This window comes from Sphaerodactylus townsendi, linkage group LG16 (assembly GCF_021028975.2).
Source record: "Sphaerodactylus townsendi isolate TG3544 linkage group LG16, MPM_Stown_v2.3, whole genome shotgun sequence".
Taxonomy (NCBI): Eukaryota; Metazoa; Chordata; class Lepidosauria; order Squamata; family Sphaerodactylidae; genus Sphaerodactylus; species Sphaerodactylus townsendi.
Window position 1 is genome coordinate 8,351,283 of NC_059440.1, and position 18,869 is coordinate 8,370,151.

Genomic DNA, 18,869 nt, shown 5'->3' on the forward strand with positions numbered 1-18,869 from the left:
TTTATTTCTGTGTCAACCAGGACACAGTGAGCCTACTGCCACTTAGTTCAGTAGAATCTTGTCTGTTGCGCTTGCTCTTTCTTAGTATTACATTAAAGCACCGTGTACGCATTTGTGGAGCTTATATTTAGCAGCCTGAGTACAGTTTACTTAATATTGTGGTGTTCCCTCCATTGTACTCCCTTTCTTCCCCCCCCTCCCCTCCCCTTCTTCCCATCTGAGTTTTTTGAAAGCAAATGCCATCACAGTACAAGGATCTACTCGGTGTTACTGATGTTAAGTTGTGGCAATCATTTTGTGACTTCCTCTACCTCCCGAGGCAGCCATTTTGTTGCTGGCCCATCGTGCCCTGTCAGAATTCCAAATGTCTCCATGGGCTTAAAAAGGCTAGAGACACTTATTCTAGAACAGTGGTTCTCAACCTTCCTAATGCCACGACTCTTTAATACAGTTCCTCGTGTTGTGGTGACCCCCAACCCTAACATTTATCCATTTTACAGGTGGAGAACACTGATGCAGGGAGTCTTAGGCGACCCCTGTGAAAGGGGCATTCGACCCCCAAAGGGGTCGCGACCCACAGGTTGAGAACCACTGTTCTAGGGTCTGAGACAACTGTGTTAGAATCCTGACTTTATCATGGAAGTTTGCTGGGTGACCTTGGGCACGTCACAATCTCTTACTCAGCCAGAACTACATCAGAGGGGTATTGTTGTAAGGATATAGTAGAGCAGGGGAAAATGCTGTGATAAGCTACTATGGGTCCCCAGTAGGGAGAAAAACAAACAAATGAATGAAATAAGTGATACCCTTCTATCCATAGCATGCCAACAAGCAACGCCTGTGAAGACCACCATGAACATCAAGTAGGTCAACAAGCTTAGGTTAAATCTCCTGGAAGCAAAGGAATCCCATTTGCACTGGAGCAGTTTGTTCAACGGTTCCAAAACCACCATTTTGTATCGATTCTGTATTCATGAGAAAGAAAGAAAAAGCACAGTGGTAAAAATATACACCATGAAGCTTCCCTTCTTACAGCCTACATATATGACAATATGCATCTAAATTGGTGTCATGGTTTTCTGTAGTGAACCCTGGAAACTAGCGCTACATTCATGTATTCAGATAGTTTCGGAGGGTAGCTGTGTGTATTTGATGAAGGGAGTTTGGAGTCTCGAAGCCTTATACTCTGGAAATTTTGTTGGTCTCTAAGGTGCAAATGGACCTAAATCTAGCTATTCATGTATCCAGAATTCTTTACCAGAGGTCTTCCACAGAACAATTTTAGCTCTTCTCACTCACTCTTCATACCTTTTTTTAAAAAAAAGACATCCTTAACATTTTTTTTCTTGCCTTCCTCTCCTCCCACTGTGCAGGGCTAATAGCAGAGGTGGGATCTAGCAGGTTCTCACCAGTTCCCGAGAGTGGGTTACTAATTATTTGTGTGTGCCGAGAGGGGGTTACTAATTGGGTCTGCTTTTCCATTAGAAATTCCATTAGGTCCAAAAATCATAAAGTCCTGTTGTTTCCTATGTGGCTGGTTAGCGAAGGTAGAAAACGGGATAATTCTCCCTGTTGGGCTGTTTTCAAAACATGTTTTAGTAATATGGTAAAGTTCCATGTTTAAGGAAAATATCCTTCTTTTGATTTCTAGAAACAAAATTAAGTATTTGAAAGTATTAAGTATTTGACAGGCAGTCAATTAGAGGAGAAGTCGTCGTTTCTGTTGGCAGCAGACGATAGGACTTGCTATAATTAGTTTAAATTATGGACAGAAAGATAGCAGCTGGAAATTAGGAACTTTTCTTTTACAGTAAGAGTTTTTTACAGTAACAGAGAAATTATTAATGCCCCGCCCCCGGAATGTCTGGCCTCGCCCCCGTCGTGCCCCGCCCAGCCCCATTGGCGCCACGCCACTGTTTGAATTCCACCACCATAGGAACCTGTTACTAAAATTTTTGGATCCCACCACTGGCTAATAGCAACAGGGAGAGGATCTCTCGCAGGGAAATAGAATGGCTTCTTCTAAATGAAATTCAAGGCAGAAAGAAATCTTGGGTCCAACATCATAGCCGATTTCTTGCATCTGTCTCTGTCAGGGCTATTAACTGCATGCACATGCATTAAAATGGCATAGAAGAGCTTATGCATGCTGGGGGGGTGGGGGAGAAGTGGTAATTGACTTCCATTCACGCCCCCTGCAGTCCTCCCTGCCTCCAGTACCAGCGCCTGCCAGCATATTTCTGCCTGTCTGGCTGGTGGCATATGCTGCATCTAGCTATGAAGTAGTGGTAGAGAAAACTTGTGGCATTTGCCTCTACCCGCTCTGCTGCCTGAGCTGTGGAGGCTTATCTGGGGAATTCAGAGTAGCCTCTGCACTCCCACACATGCCAGCTGGGTGACCTTGGGCTAGTCACAGCTTCTCGGAGCTCTCTCAGCCCCACCTACCTCGCAGGGTGTTTGTTGTGAGGGGGGAAGGGCAAGGAGATTGTCAGCCCCTTTGAGTCTCCTGCAGGAGAGAGAGGGGGGATATGAATCCAAACTCTTCTCTCTTCTTCTACCCTCACGGTTTGTGGGGCTGCTTTCCTCTCTACAAGAAAAACATTTACCTCTGTGTCTAGCTGAACAGCAAGCAAAAAGGAACAATTGCGTTGTTTACATAGACTCCAATCTAAGCCTGCCCTCTTAAAGTCAGTGATGAATGTCAATTTATCAGCACAGCCCTCTCTGGTGACAAGATCGGCATGTTAACACTGTTAAGTTGGAAAATATCCCTACAAGTTAAATATCTCTCAAGTCATGATCTTATTCTCCCTGCTCTTACCCTCAAACTGCAGGACCTTGAATTCTAGACAACTGCACATTAGAACTGCAGCCAAACATTTCTTAATATTACAGCTGTCATCAATATTCCAATATGCCAATTTGAATTTGCTGCAATAATGATGTCAAAGAACAGTGTGCACTCAGTTTTGACTAGTTACCATCCAATTGCATATGACTCATCATGGCTATCTTGTGCAGGGACCATTTTCAATCTGGATTAATTTTTCCATTTTCGTGTAACATTGCCACCAAATTTGCTACTATTTGGACTCCAAAGTCCTCATCTTCATTTTGCTTGCTGGTTGCATGAAATGAACCCGTGAGTATTTTCCCCATTAAACATTCCACTATATTTGTATCGATCATGTACAAAGGGTTTTTAAAATGCCAGGAAAAAGACAAATGAATTGGTAGCACCAGCAACAAAGATGAACAAAATTAAAAGGCGACAAAACAAAAATAGAAAGAAATGAAAACGGGCACATTTGTACACCCCTGTTTCCTACTCACCGGAGTGTCACTGCTGTAGGCCAGGATTTCTAGAACAGAGTTTTTCTCGTAACTATCGATAGAGGATAAGTCATACAGAGAAACGTGAACTGGTCCATAGGTCCACTCGGTGAACTTGCGTGACAGATGCTTGAACTTCGGATCTTTGATCTCTCGTTGAAGAAGGTGCTTGAAAATCTATGAAAGACAGAAACGATCTCTTTGGGCCTTGTCTTCCAACACAGTGTAGCTTGAGACTCATCTACAATGCTGGAAACTTCCAGTTTGTATTCTGCCTCTGTATGAGTTACTACATGGCTGCAGCCAATCATTCTTTGCCCCAGCTCCCACCCCCAATTTTTTTTGTCTGATGCCGCCTTTTTTCAATTGAGAAAGGCTGTATGCTTATTATTTAATTAGTTGGATTGAAAGAGCTACAAGATCAGCAATTATATAAAAGGCAACAACCTACTGCACAATTTGGAAAGAAAAATACTTTAAAACTAACTCAAGTTAGAATCAACCTGTCGGAATGAAGCCACACGCAGGAGGTTATGTTGGAACATGTGAAAGGGATCTGGGAGTCTTAGTAGACCACAAACTGAACATGAGTCAGCAGTGTGATGCAGCAACCAAGAAACCCAATGCTATTCTGGGCTGCATCAAAAGGAGCATAGTGTCTAGATCGGGGGATGCAATAGAACCACTCTATTCTGCATTGGTCAGAGCTCACCTGGAATACTGTGTCTAGTTCTGTGCACCACAACTCAAGAAGGATATTGACAAGCTGAAACAGATCCAGAGGAGAGTGACCAAAAATGGCAAAAGGCCTGTATTCCATGCCATATGAAGAGAGGCTTAGGGAGCTGGGTATGTTTAATCTGGATAAGAGAAAGTTAAGGAGTGACATGGTAGCTATGTTTAAATAATTGAAGGGATGCCATGGTGAAAATGGAGCAAGCTTGTTTTCTGCTGCAAGACTAGGACAAGGAGTCATGGATTCAAGGTGCAGGAAGAGAGATTCCACCTAAACATTAGGAAGAACTTCCTGACAATAAGGGCTGTTTGATAGTGGAATACACTGCCTCGGAGTGTGGTTGAGACTCCTTTGGAGGTTTCTAAACAGAGGTTGGATGGCTATCTGTCAGGGGTGCTTTCTGTATTCCTGCATGGCAGGGGGTTGGACTTGATAGCCCTTGCAGTCGCTTCCATTTCTATGATTCAAGGCTCATATGGTGTACCTCCACTTTGCCAGTTTTGGCAGCCAGTTTCAAGGGAGTTAACCCTTGGTTGTTCTCTATTTCCTCCAGTTTCAATTGTGGATCCAGCTTGCAACCTTCCAAGAGGATGTCATCATACATCCTGACAACGACCTCTGTGTTCTTCTCCGTGTCATTGGCCACCATCACTAGGGCATGGAGGACTGTGTTGCCCAAAGTGTCTGTTGCTGTCAGGTTGGCCTTCTGATGTGGGTTGTCCAGAAGGTACTGCACTACTTCCAACTGATTCGTACAAGCTGCCAAGGACAGGGGGAGCTCACCTGAAGGCAGAAAGAGACCTTAAAGTCAGCCTAGAATCTGTGGTGGCGAACCTATGGCACTCCAGATGTTCATGGACTGCAATTCCCATCATCCCCTGCCAGCATGGCTAATCAGGAACCTATGTCACTCCAGAAGTTCATGGACTACAATTCCCATAATCCCAGCCAGCATGGCCAATCAGGAACCTATTCACTCCAGATGTTCATGGACTACAATTCCCATCATCCCTGCCAGCATGGCCAATCAGGAACCTATGTCACTCCAGATGTTCATGGACTACAAATCCCATCATCCCCTGCCAGCATGGCCAATCAGGAACCTATGTTACTCCAGATGTTCATGGACTACAATCCCCATCATTGGCCATGCTGGCAGGGGCTGATGGGAATTGTAGTCCATGAACATCTGGAGTGACATAGGTTTACCACCACTGGTAGGTAATGAGAAATCAGGGGCATATTGACCTAAAATGGCACTCAGGCTTGCCAGACAGGGTGCAGTTGAAGGCTGGCGAGCAAGGCTGGCTAGCCCAATCTCATCAGAACGTGGGAGCTAAGTAGGATTGGCTCTGGTTAGTATTTGGATGGGATGCCACCAAGGAAGTCCAGAGTAGGTATGCAAAAGGCAGGCAGTGGCAAACCACTTCTGAATGTCTGTTGCCTTGAGAAGCCACCCACAGGTGTCAAACTCGTGGCCCTCCAGATGTTATGGACTACAGTTCCCATCATCCCCTGCCAGCAGGACTAATTGCTCGTTCTGGCAGGGGATGATGGGAACTGTAGTCCATAACATCTGGAGGGCCATGAGTTTGACACCTGTGGGTGGGTCACCATAAGTTGTGAATGCCTGCTTTGATGGCAACTGCATAAAAAACTCCACAAGTGAAAGGAACAAACGAGGAATACCAGGAATAAAAATGGGCAATATTTTAAAAAAACAACTTTTAAAACATCTGAGCATAAACAAACATGAGAAGAACTCCTATTCAGGGTTCTTCGCTAAACAAAGAAATCCTTCATCTATTAAGGATCCCTGAAAACAGCCGTGGGGTTACATCGCCAACATACCAAAATAGAAGCACACTCCTCTCTTCTTCATGTGGAAGAACTCTCCAGAGGCTCTGGCATGGACGTTGGCACCGTTCTCTACCAGGAGCTTCACTAAATCTAAACTCCTCTTTTCAATGGCAATGTGCAGTGCTGTGTTGCCTGGGGAAACAAATGTTCACACAAGAAATGCATTGGCTGCATCCAGTGTGGGACTAACACCAACCGCTCCACTACCTCTCCTCGGCTGCAAAACTCAAGTGACCGAGGAGGATGCAAAAAAAAGCATGTGACTAGTTACAGAAGTTCAAGCAAACAATGTTCCATTTGATAACCAGGGACTTGCTTTTAACACACACTATTTTCCTTGATGTGCATGTAACGTGATACACAAGCCCTGCGGCACAGAGTGGTTCTGCAGTCAAAACTCTCATCATGACCTGAAACCAACAGAAGTCGGTTTCAGGTAACTGAAATCTACCACCTACAACTGGCTTCTAATTTGCTTTCAAGTTCAATTTGAAGTGTGAGTATTGACCTTTAAAGCCCCGTATGGCCTAGGACCGTGGTGGCGAACCTTTGGCACTCCAGATGTTATGGACTACAATTCCCATCAGCCCTTGACAGCATGGTCAATTGGCCATGCTGGCAGGGGCTGTTGGGAATTGTAGTCTATAACATCTGGAGTGCCAAAGGTTCGCCACCACTGGCCTAGGACCTACATAGCTACATGACTACTGTCTCCCATACAAACCTACCCCCTGGTCATCCTGGGAGGCCTACTTCAGCTGCCCCCACCATCTGAGGCTAGATGGGTACTGATCCAAACAAGGGCCTTCTTTGTCATGGCACCAAAACTTTGAAACTCCCTCCCCAGGGAGATTCTTGTGTCTCCCTCCATCAGTGCCTTTCACCAGCAGGTGAAGACCCTTTTGTTTTGTTCGGCATACCCCTAATAACAGTACTGATTCTCCTTCTAGTGTTGTGTGTTTATGTTTTCAGAAGAATTTTAAATTTTTAACTGTATTTTATTGTTAAGTGTTTTGATTTTTTTAATGTTTGCGGCCTTGTGGCCCGTGTGACAGAAATATTGAAACTTGCTAAGGCTGAAGAGTGCCACCTTGACTGTCTGGGATTTTGAACCCCTAGAGCAAGGGTCTCCAAACGTATGGCATCTAGATGTCCAAGGACTACAATTCCATTCAGCTCTGCCAATTGGTCCTGCTGGCAGGGGCTGATGGGAATCATAGTCCATGAACATCTGGAGGGCCACAATTTGGAGAGCCCTGTCCTAGAGAACGAGATATTCCATTCTATATTGGACCATCCTGGCAGAGACATCATTCCAGGAACACTTACCTTGGTAGTAGCTGTCAGTGCAAGCGGCATTGACTAGCGGGGTTGGATTCCCACTCTCGTGGTCTATCTTCAATAGCAATGCAACCGTGGGGTTCGTCACATCTTTCAAATTCAGCAGGGCCTTCATTAAGCAAGTCTTCCCAGTTTTTCCATCTGGAAGAGAGGAAATTGTCCTCAACGCATCATCTCCTGTAGGTTCCCCTCCTGTGGCGATATCTACCTAACTCTATTAACATGCAGAATTTTGTATCTAGGAAGAATATGATAGCTTCTTCTCTCCCCACCCCCGACTCATTTAAAAAAATGTAATTCGGAAAGGACAGCTATTGCTAAAAGGTGTACAAACAAATCAGGAATGCTTTCAGTCCTCTGGGACAAAATGAAAATGCTCATAACAACATACAAAAACAGAGAGAGAAAGGAGAGAACAGGTTTGTACATCTTAAAAGCTATGAACGTACAGGTTCTCTCCATGTGGGGTGCTGTGTGGTTTCCGGGCTGTATGCAGAGGTGGGATCCAGCAGGTTCTCACGGGTTCCCGAGAGTAGGGTACTAATTATTTGTGTGTGCCGAGAGGGGGTTACTAATGGGTGATTTTGCCACATGATTTTTGCCTTAGTTACACCCTCCTCTCAGCAGTAGCGCGCAGAACTTGAAGCTGTCTAGCAGGAGGTGCACCGGCGTGTGTGGCAGCCTGCACCTGCGTACATTCGTTTCCCGCTCAAGGACCGGCGCAGCGGCTGCGTCCTTGCCACAGCCCCGCCCAGGAATGCTCCGCCCCCAGAATGCCCGGCCACGCCCCCGTCGTGCCCTGCCCAGCCCCATTGGCGCTACGCCACAGTTTGAATCCCACCACCATGGGAACCTGTTACTTAAATTTTTGGATCCCACCATTGCACATACGCACATATAAGACCGCACCAATTTTATGTTCTGCTTTCGGGCAGGGAAGTGCAGATAGCTACCTCTGTATTCAGAGTTGGAGAGAAATTTACGGTTTCGTTGGAGGTACTCAGCCAAGCCTTCAAGCTCCTCAGATTTGCCGCTTGCAACAGCAGCAAAGATACGATCTCTGTTAAAGGGGTTTGGATCCTTTGGACTGTGGAAGAAAAGCAATGTTACTTACTCTAGTAATTACAGGAGTCTGGGGATCTGGGGTACCGGGAACTTGGGCCTGGAGGCTGGAGAACCCTTTTATCCAGGTAGGGTTGTCAGGTTCAGATTGCAAAATACTTGGAGATTGGGAGGTAGAGTCTGAAGAGGGCAGGGTTTGGGATGGGGAAGGGACTCCAATGAGGTATGATGTCATAAAGCCCACCTTCCGTTTTCTACCGATTAACTGATCCCTGTCACCTGGGGATCAGTTGTAATCCTAGGAGATCTCCAGCCTGCACCAGGAGGTTGGCAGGCCTATATCCATGTCCTTCACTAAGCAGTGCATAACCTAGGTCGTTTTCCCACTTACCATCTGCTGCGCGCTACTGTCGCCAAGTAGCGAAGGTTCCCCCGGCACTCCCCACTACAGGGGCAGCGACAACACAGCCGCCCCGACAGTGCCGCTCTCACGCCCCTTCAGCGCGCGTCATTCCTGGCGCTCCTCAAAACAGCGCCTTTTGATGACCCCGCGCAGCACGGGGTCGTGGGGAAGCCCGGGAGCGCGCCAGAAATGACGCGCACTGAGAGTAGCGTGCGGCAAAGGGAGGTCATGGTAAGTGGGGAAACGACCCTTGTTATCCTTGGACAGGTGAAGCATTTGTCATGCTACAGAGACATAAACAGAACTTCATGTCCTCAGGGAAAGCTGCCCATTGAATCTCTGTGCGAGTCACTGCTCTGAGCCAGGTTGTTGCCTGTCAAGGGCGGCATACCCAAGACAGTGCTTTACACGGAAACGAAAGGACATGGGCATTTCCAAGGAAGATAATTCTCCACAGCAACTTGTAGGACGGAAGTTTGCCTCCTGTTTTAATCCCCTAAAGAAGTGTCCGTTGAAGTGTTGTGAGGTTTCCGGGCTGTATGGCTGTGTTCCACTAGCATTTTCTCCTGACGTTTTGCCTGCATCTGTGGCTGGCGAAACGTCAGGAGAAAATGCTCCTGAAACACGGCCATGCAGCCTGGAGACCCCACAACACCCCAGAGATTCCGGCCATGAAAGCCTTCGACAATACAGCGCGTCAGTTATCAGAAGTTTGGAGAGGAGATTCATCAGGCGAATCCTTACCTCACATTTTTACCCCAATCTTTTCTTATCATGATCCTTGGAGCAGGCTTGCTCTCCTCCTGGAAAGGGGTGTCCAAAGGTCGTAACTCATCTCCCTGATCATCTTCCCAGTTCCTGGCTGCCTCCGATTCCTCGGTGATACTGTCGGCAACCTCCAACAACGGCAACATTGTCGAAGCAGAGGGGCTACAAGGAGGATGAAGAGAAAGTGGCATGAGAAGAATGTGTTAGTTCCAGCAAGTAGATTGAATGCGAACTCAGAACACACAGAATGGAATGTGAATCTTGGGTTTTGGCTGACAATGCAAACCAGTAACTACGCTTCTGGCTCTTGTGATTGGGGAGAAAGATTTGGAAAAGTTTTTGGCACATCCACTGACCAAAAGGGTGAACATTTTATGTAGTCTATTTTGGAAGTGCATTTGCCGTGTAGTTTGCTGTCCTGATTTGCATAGCCCAAGCTAGACTGATCTTGTCAGGGTCAGCACAAGGTGTCTGTTGTGGGGAGAGGAAGAAGCAGAAGAGTTTGGATTTATATCCAGTGGTGGGATCCAAAAACTTTAATAACAGGTTCTGATGGTGGTGGGATTCAAACAGTGGCGGCGCCGCACACACGCACCTCCAGTCCCTATTGGGCAGGGAGGTTGCTTTAGTAACCCCTTCTCGGCACTCAGAAAAAATTAGTAACCACTTCTAGAGAAGTGGTGAGAACTGGTTGGATCCCACCTCTGTTTATATCCCCCCCTTTCTTTCCTTTAAGGAGACTCAAAGGGGTTTTCAATCCCTTACCCCCTCACAACACACACCCTGTGAGGTAGGTGGAGCTGAGAGAGCTCCAAAGAACTATGACTTGCCCAAGGTCACCCTGCTGTGTTGGAGTGCACAAGCTAATCTAGTTCACCAGATAAGCCTCCACAGCTCAAGCGGCAGAGCAGGGAATCAAACCTGGTTCCCCAGATTAGAGTGCACGTGCTCTTAACCACTACATCACACTGGAAGGAAATGAGTTTGTAAACTGATTTGAGTCTCCTTACAGTTAAGAAAAGTGGCGATAAATCCTCTTCTTGCTAGTATTTGGATGGGAGACTTCCAGGGAATCATGACGTGGAGATAAGGAACTTATCTTGCCTTGAAAAGGTCTCCATGAGTCAACTGAGACTTGATGGCACTTCCCACCACAATATTCTGCCTAGATATCACTTCATCAGGGACCGGTCCTGCCAATTTGTAGCAGGGGGCTGTTACCCAAATTAGTGGTCTGCAACGAAGTAAATTTTTGTGGGGAATTTTAATTTATGCAAGAGGTGGGTAACTGCAGAATATCTCCACTAATGTACACCAGGATCCTTCTAAAGGAATTAGTCCTTTGAATAATGAGAGCTTTATTGTCAACAGAGAGAGGATTTACTGAGTCTCAGAAAAATAATAAAAGTTACTACAGTCACGTTAGAGCAGAGGTGGGATCCAGCAGGTTCTCACAGGTTCCCGAGAGTAGGTTACTAATTATTTGTGTGTGCCGAGAGGGGGTTACTAATGGGTGATTTTGCCACGTGATTTTGGCCTTAGTTACGCCCCTCCTCTCAGCAGTAGCGCGCAGAACTTGAAGCAGTCTAGCAGGAGGTGCACCGGCGTGTGTGGCAGCCCGCGCCTGCATGCATTTGTTTCCCACCCAAGGACCGGCGCAGTGGCTGCGTCCTTGCCACAGCCCCGCCCAGGAATGCCTCGCCCCCGAAATGCCCGGCCATGCCCCCGTCGTGCCCCGCCCAGCCCCATGGGCACTACGCCACAGTTTGAATCCCACCACCATGGGAACCTGTTACTAAACTTTTTGGATCCCACCACTGTGTTAGAGTGAGTCATTCATACAGAGTATAAGAATAACAGTACTGAATGGGGTTTGGAAAAGATACAGAGCAGGGTTATACCTTACCAGTCCAGGTCAGGAAGCAAAAGAGCATAGGTCCAGGTCAGGAAGCAGCGTGCATAGAAGAGGAGAAGCAACGTCGGGGTGAGAGCAGGCACAGGCTCCTATCCATCTATCATACAGGTGGAAGTTCCCTACTTTATTGAAAATGTATCTAAGCGATGCTGAACGAGGCTCATTTTTTAATGAGAACAATAGCTGAGCGTCCTTCGTGAAAACAAGATGTTCCCTCAATTGTTCTTTGTTATTAGGAGATGGTGGCCAGTGTCTTTAGCCTTGATAAAAGACACACCAGGCAGCTGAGTGAAACTTCCCCCAGGAAAACTTCTGATGAACTTCTGTGTTAAAGGACAGGTATTTATCAGGGGGTGCTAGTAATTCTGTTTATGAGAAAATATGTCATAGGGAAGACCTGTCATCAATATTGATGAGACTGTTATAGTGTAATAGGAGACTCGTGAGATCTATAGCAATGCATACCATACAAATTGTGGATGGGAGTGTTGGGGTTAGTGTCTGCCCTCCTAAGCCATTAGGTGTCTGTTCAACCTCCATTTCTCTCTGATGTTGCCATGTGGGACCACGCCTGTCCTTGTAAAGGGGCATTATTATAGTATAGCCCTTATAACTGCCCCTAAGGATTATGGGAGAAGTCTGACCACTAACAGTGACTGATGGTATCCATAACCCCAGGGTACTTTGGCAGCTCTTTTAAAATGATATTTTCCTTTTTAAAAAACAACAACAAAATGATGAACAGTTACCGGCTGCACTTAAAAAAACCCTGAAAGAGGCAAAAATCCAACCTGAAGACCGTCACGAAAGCCAGACAATTTACTGAGATCATCATTTCAATTGCTGATTTAATCTGCTTAATGTATTCAGGAGGTGGGGGAAGGGGGGAAGTCATTCCATGGGAGACCATTTCTGCTTAGAAGGGCGCTTTGGGCGCATCAAATAATGACGAATGAGAATGGTTTAGGTGTGGGTGTGTATGCTTGTGGGGGAAAGGTATCAGAGACTCAAAGCATTTTTTAAATGATATGATAAGGCATTTGTAGAAGTAATAAAAAGAGGTGAAAAGACCTGGGAACTTGGGCTGACTACGAACTGGCTACGGAAACAGGAAGTGTCACTATTCAAATATGACATCTGTCTATGCCTCTTGCTTCCTCTTCACCCACCACCATTCTACTATGATCTGGTTCCCTCCTAAGTTCTCCTTAAGAATCACCAAGGACCTGCAAGAGATTGTGCCACACTTAAGAATTTGTATCTGAACTGAATTCATAGGCCCCTTCCACACACGCAAAATAATGCGTTTTCAAACAGCTCTCACAACTGTTTGCAAGTGGATTTTGCTATTCCGCACAGGTTCAAAGAGCACTGAAAGCAGTTTGAAAGTGCATTATTCTGCATGTGCGGAATGAGTCATAGTCTCCGACTTTTTCCCTCTTGATGGTTGGGCTTCCACCCAGAGGCATGTCTAGGGGAAATGTAGCCCTATGCAAAATCTGAGTTTTCTGCCTCCCCATCCCCACCCCGTATGGGTGGCCACCCTCCCCCACCATGACCAAACAACGTGGAAGGAGGAGGGGTATGGGGGCTATTTTCCTCCCCCCACGTGACTAAATGGCCACAGCCCAGGGACATTTGACCCCATATGTCCCCCTGAGTGGTACGCCCCTGCCCCCACCTGAATAAAATTTTAGACTGCATGCTTCTTGGAGCAGAGCCCTTCCTATGCTACTGTTAAAACATCCTGTCAATTGATGGCAGAAAGAACCTGCATTTAATTCTCAATCCTTCAACGATCTTTGAAAATGCAGCACAGAGATACTAACAGGGTGCCTTTGAGCATGTACAGAGTGTTGCCTCCTCATTACAGAGTAATCACAACCAAGCTGCACATCTGAAATGAGCAGGAAGAGGTTTTCAGGTCAGGAAAGGAGAGATTCTTTAGGAAGATTTGAACCCTACCACCAATCATTTTACAAAGTGAGTGCTACTTGTGAAAATGCCTTCTATCAAGTCAACCCTTCTGAAATCACCTACTCCATGATCCCAGGTACTGAAAGGCCTTGCCTAACACAGACCTAAGATGCTATAACTTCTGACACCGAGGCTTCAACGTGGAACTTCCTTCAAGCAAGGCAGGCACCCCGCCCAACAGCCAGAGCCTCTCCAAAGGGAGCCAAAACAGCAGCCAAGCTTGTACAAATGGGGGCGGAAAAGGCGACAGGTCTGTAGGGAATGAAGGAGAGTTTCGGCCTGCATAACTGTGGGTAAGAGAAAGGTGAGAAGGCTGTGTGCGTATAATTACATGAGTGACTTCCAGAGAGAAAACGACAACCCTCCTTCCAGACAGAGGCACTGTACCTTCGATGAGCAGAAACACATCTAGCCCCCAATACAGAATTTCAGTAGTTGTTTTATCTGAGACTTTTAAGGAAACAACAACTGAATGGAAAACTCCTGGTGTCCTTTTACCGCTGTGCTATAGAGAGTGTCTTAACCTACTGCATCTGTGTATGGTTCTCCAGTTGCACAGTGGCAGATAGGAAGGCGCCCCAAAGGGTGATCACTACTGCACAGAGGATTATCGGCTGCCCTCTCCCCTCCTTGGAAGAACTCTATAATTCCCGAAGCCTAAAAAAAAGCCCAAAATATTCTGAGAGACCCGTCTCATCCAGCACACTCTCTTTTTGAACTGTTACCATCCAGCAGACGATACAGGTCCATCAAAACTAGGACAAAGAGGCTTAGAGACAGCTTCTACTCTAGAGCTGTGGCTATGCTAAACTCCGCGGCTTCGTGTTGATGTGTTTGGGGCTGTGTAGGGATGGGTGGAGGAAGGGGAAAGTGAGGATGGGGTATGAGTCTGAAATTGTGTGCATCGAGGAATGCTGCTGTAAATGTCGTTGTGCATGCACAATGACAATAAAATGCTTTATCTCTTTTTTTAAAGGAAGGAGGTTATGCTGGCCTCACCCTCTGACTTAAGGCTCTACTTCCAAATTCCAGATGTGCAGGGTTATTTCCAGATCAGGGGCACTCACTGGCATAGGGAATGGATTCTGTTCATGCCTCAAAGTACCCTTGCCTTGCCATTGTTTTTAAGACTGATTCTGTGGCTGAGGACATACATTTATCGATCTCAGCATGCAAGAGCCTTAACTAGTCTGAGGCGGTGGGGAAAATAAATTAATGATATACTTACTTTGTGATGGGGTTTCGTTCACCTTGTCTCTAATATCTCATTGAAGCGAGCAAGTCAAGGAGGCGAACGTCAGGTTTCACAAACGCTCTTCTTGCAAACTGAGAGTGCGGCTTTTCCTATAAATGCAAACGTGCTGGTTGTTTTTAAGATTTTTGCACAGAGCGGCGTTCAGCCCAGTCGGAAGTAGGTTGATGGATTTCTCAACATCCAGTTGCAGAAGGGTTGATATTACAGCCTCAAGAAAAATCCCCGAAAGGATGAAAATCATCCTGTAGAGCCGATGGCTGTAACATCACTTGGAACAGACAGCACATGATCAATATCTTAACCTCTGCCTTACCAAGATGGAGAATGCAACGCCCATAAGACAGACACGGTAAGGTTCCTTCTCCTTTTCTAATTCTTCTGTCTGCCTGCAGATCTGTCTCTCGTGTTCGTCACAAGGCTTCTTAAAAAAAACCCACAACCACCCTAGATGGAACCCGTCCCGTCATGGGATCAATTTCTTGATGTAGATTGGTTTTCCTCCCTCTGACAGTTTCATTTGTGGTGCGATGCTGAGAAAGAGGAAGCAAACGAAACCACCATGCTTGCAGATAGCGCACGCGGCATCAGCTGAACAGCATAGCAGATGGCACGAGAAAGCCTCGTTGCTTTCTTGGGGCCTTTCTTGCTAGGTGCTTCTCACGCATATTACTGAAGCTGACATTCTGGTCCTCGTGGGCATGAAGGATGGTTATAGTTATCCGTTTCAGTAGTGATGGCCGGAAAAGTAAGTCCTTTCAGCGGCTGGGATGAAGAGAATGAAGCGTCTCCTGGGATAGCGATGTGCAAACACATCCTTTTTTGGCTCCTATTGTTTTTCACACCCAGTCATTGTGAACCATTTTCATTCCAGTCGATTTGATCATTTATTTTTATGCTGTTTAGATGTTAAATTTTATGTACTTGCAAAGGTGTTAAAATATGTAAATTTAATAGGAATAATTTGAAATAGGGAAACAAAAAATACTCTAAAGCAGGGTGTCCAACTCTGGTGCCCCAGATGTTCATGGACTGCGGTTTCCATCAGCCCCTGCCAGCATGACCAATCGATCTCTGTAATCTGGAGATCAGTTGTAATTCCAGGAGATCTCCAGTCTCCACCCGGAGAAATGGCAACCTTTCGATCAAGTGTATGTAAAAGAAACAAATGAATCAAGAACGCCAGCTATGAAAATTAGCAAAAGAAAAAGGCTCGCATTGGTTTATAAAAAGAAATTTAAAAGGACATTTTCATACCTCCCCTAGTCGCCTACCCATATCCGCAAACAATCAGCCCCAGAATCTCAGTTCTTCTGGAATTATTTTGCCAAGTGGAAGAACACATTCTACAAACCCTTCTCGCAAACCTGGGCGGATTCCGCATGGGCCAAAAACAGCGGTGTGAAAACGATGTAAAATGGTTTAAAAGGGTGTAAAAGGGTTTACACCGTTTTCACACCGCTGTTTTTGGCCCATGCGGTGACCAGATGGTCACCTTTGTGATCTGGGACAAGGGGAGGCGGCTGGGCGCATGCGCGCACAGCTGCAGGAGCACACAGCCTTCTGGGGCTTGCTGTTTGCCGCCCTGTCACAGGGCGGGAAACGGCAAGCCCCAGAAGTCCGTGCGCGCCTGCGGCCGCGCGCGCAGAAGGCTGCCGCACTGCCTTGCACCCCAGAAGGCAGTGTGGCAGCCTCCCAAAAATCGGGACAATTTGAAGAACCCGCGGGACACGTGACAAATTGTTTAAAGGCGAGACTGTCCCGCCAAAAGCGGGACATCTGGTCAGCCTACCTATGTGGAATCCGTCCTGGCTTCTTTAAAAGATTCCCTGCCACTCTACATTCACAAACACACACACACACACCTTTTTCATTTTCTAAATAACGTTAAATATTAATGACTCTCCTCAGAGGTCTTCCCAGCCAAGCTATGCATTAGCGGGTTCCTGGAAGACAGCCAAAATTAATGGCTTTTTTACCTCACAGGCTCTGCATCAGTAACATTACAGGAATGCTAAAGCAGAAGCACATCCTCTGACTGACCACTTCTGCACGGGAGTGGGGGAAACACAACAGCGATTGCTAGCAAGTCCCAGATAAGAGAAACAGTAGATGTCACATTTGATATTAGATTTATATTCAAACCATTTTTTGCCATCAAGTCACAGCTGACTAATGGCAACCCTGTAGGGTTTTCAAAGCAAGGGACGATGGGAGGTGGGTTGCCATTGCCTGCCTCCGCATCACAATCCCGGCATTCCTTGGAAGTCTCCCATTCAAACTCTTCCCAGGGTTGATCCTGTTTAGCTTCTGAGATCTGATGAGATCATAGCCCAGGGGTCTGCAACCTGCGGCTCTCCAGATGTTCATGGACTACAATCGGCCATGCTGGAAGGGGCTGATGGGATTTGTAGTCCATGAACATCTGGAGAGCCACAGGTTGCAGACCCCTGGGCTAGCCTGAACTGTCCATCTCAGTGCATTTAAAACATAACTTGTACTATACTAATATAAATGTTGAGAGCTACTTCAAAATATTTGAGGCAGGAAATGAAATGACACACACACCTCTCCCGCAGGAAGGAGGAGGAGGAGGAGGAGTTTGGATTTATATCCCCCCTTTCTTTCCTGTAAGGAGAATCCAAGGGGCTTACAATCTCCTTTCCCTTCCCCCACAACAAACACCTTGTAAGGTGGGTGGGGCTGAGAGAGCTCCGAAGAACTGTGACTAGCCCAAGGTCACCCAGCTGGCAGGTGTTGGAGCGCGCAGGCTAATCTGGTTCACCAGATAAGCCTCCTCAGCTCAAGCGGCAGAGCAGGGAATCAAACCCGGTTCTGGTGTTCTCCTGCAATCACAACTGACCTCCAAACCACAGCTCCCCTGGGGGAAATGGCATCACATCCCTACTAAGCCCCTTTCGCAAATTCCATCAGGCATTGCCTTCAAATCTCCTGGAGTGTGCGCGCGTTAAGTGCTGTCAAGTTGCTTCCAACTTAGGGTCACCCAATGAATTAATGACCCCCAAAACATCTATTAGCAGCAACCAGAGCTGTAGCGAGGGAAAACTGCACCCGGAACAACAGTGTACCCTGCACCCCCGCCATGCCCCCAGAACACCACGCCCCCGCACCGGCACACACCCAGTGTGTCACGCCCCACCCTGTCCCCTTGGCGCTACACCACTGGTAGCAACCCTGCGCAGGTCTCGGAAACTGAAGGCTATGGCTTCCTTGATTGACTCACTCCATCTCCTTTGGGGTCTTCCTCTTTTACAGAGTGAGAAATCCTATCAGAAACTCTGTCCTGGTTAATTATCTCATGTGAGTTTATGAATGAGAGCTAGTGTGGTGTCCGGGTTAAGAGCTGTAGACTCTAGTCTGGAGAACCATGTTTATTCCCCACTTCTCCACATGAAGCCTGCTGGGTAACCGTGAGCCAATCACAGTTCTCTGAAAACTCTTTCAGCTCAGGTGGAGACATACAATGGCAAATTACCTGTGCCTTGAAAACCCTACAGCCGTGGTGGCAAACCTATGACACTCCAGATGTTCATGGACTACAATTCCCATCAGCCCCTGCCAGCATGGCCTACAGGGCCCAGAAGCACATCCATTTACTGTCCATTACTGTCCATTTCTGGGGTGAGGAACCAGCAGTTAATAATTCAGCTGTGACTTGATGGCATTTTCCACCACAGCTATGGTACTTGGTTTGTAGAGTAAAGCTCTGCATATTCATAAAATCACTGTGATATTCCTTTACATGTCCTGGCGTAAAGCCCTGTTGAGCCCTGGTTTAAATTAAGCATTAAACACCATGAAATTAAATGTATATGAAACTAGTGGGCCCGGCCACACGTTGCTGTGGCTCAGTCTGGTGAAGTGGAAAAGAAAGAAAAGGGGAAGTGAACGGTTCGAACATGTGTCATTGCACAATGCTTGCAAGGGAGGGGAGGGGCAAGGGGCCCCTCACTCCCCTCCCTCTCTCCCGTTCCCTTGCATGGCAACCCGGCCAGTCCCTCCCTAACATTCCCCTTCCTCTGCTAGGGTGGGTGGACCATGTCCAGGTGGCAGACCCTGTCTCTTTCACTCCCTTCCCTTGCAGACGAATTACCTAGCTTAAAACACACTGGGAGGCATGAGCTACGTTGTGTTCAAATTTCAGAGCATTTGGTCCAGTAGTTTGGGAGATTACCTGTCAGCAGAAAAACGCACTGATAGA

General features: G+C 46.8%; 1 protein-coding gene across 3 annotated transcripts in view; it reads right to left on the reverse strand.

The window, feature by feature from the left end:
• The window catches only part of TRPV2 (transient receptor potential cation channel subfamily V member 2), a 28,509-nt gene extending 13,449 nt beyond the window's left edge, over nucleotides 1-15,060 (reverse strand). Inside the window, exons 1-9 of one of the 3 annotated variants that reach the window (XM_048519142.1) lie at nucleotides 14,964-15,060; nucleotides 14,624-14,739; nucleotides 9,480-9,665; nucleotides 8,224-8,357; nucleotides 7,259-7,411; nucleotides 5,921-6,061; nucleotides 4,554-4,852; nucleotides 3,334-3,510; nucleotides 807-965 (exon numbers count right to left, since the gene is read on the reverse strand). In XM_048519142.1, the coding sequence (XP_048375099.1) occupies nucleotides 807-965; nucleotides 3,334-3,510; nucleotides 4,554-4,852; nucleotides 5,921-6,061; nucleotides 7,259-7,411; nucleotides 8,224-8,357; nucleotides 9,480-9,649 (1,233 nt within the window). In that variant the 5' untranslated portion in view covers nucleotides 9,650-9,665; nucleotides 14,624-14,739; nucleotides 14,964-15,060. Of the gene's footprint in view, nucleotides 1-806; nucleotides 966-3,333; nucleotides 3,511-4,553; nucleotides 4,853-5,920; nucleotides 6,062-7,258; nucleotides 7,412-8,223; nucleotides 8,358-9,479; nucleotides 9,666-13,499; nucleotides 13,547-14,623 lie in introns of those variants that run through there. The other 2 variants (XM_048519141.1, XM_048519143.1) reach the window with 2 other exon arrangements.
• Nucleotides 15,061-18,869: the final 3,809 nt, after the last annotated feature.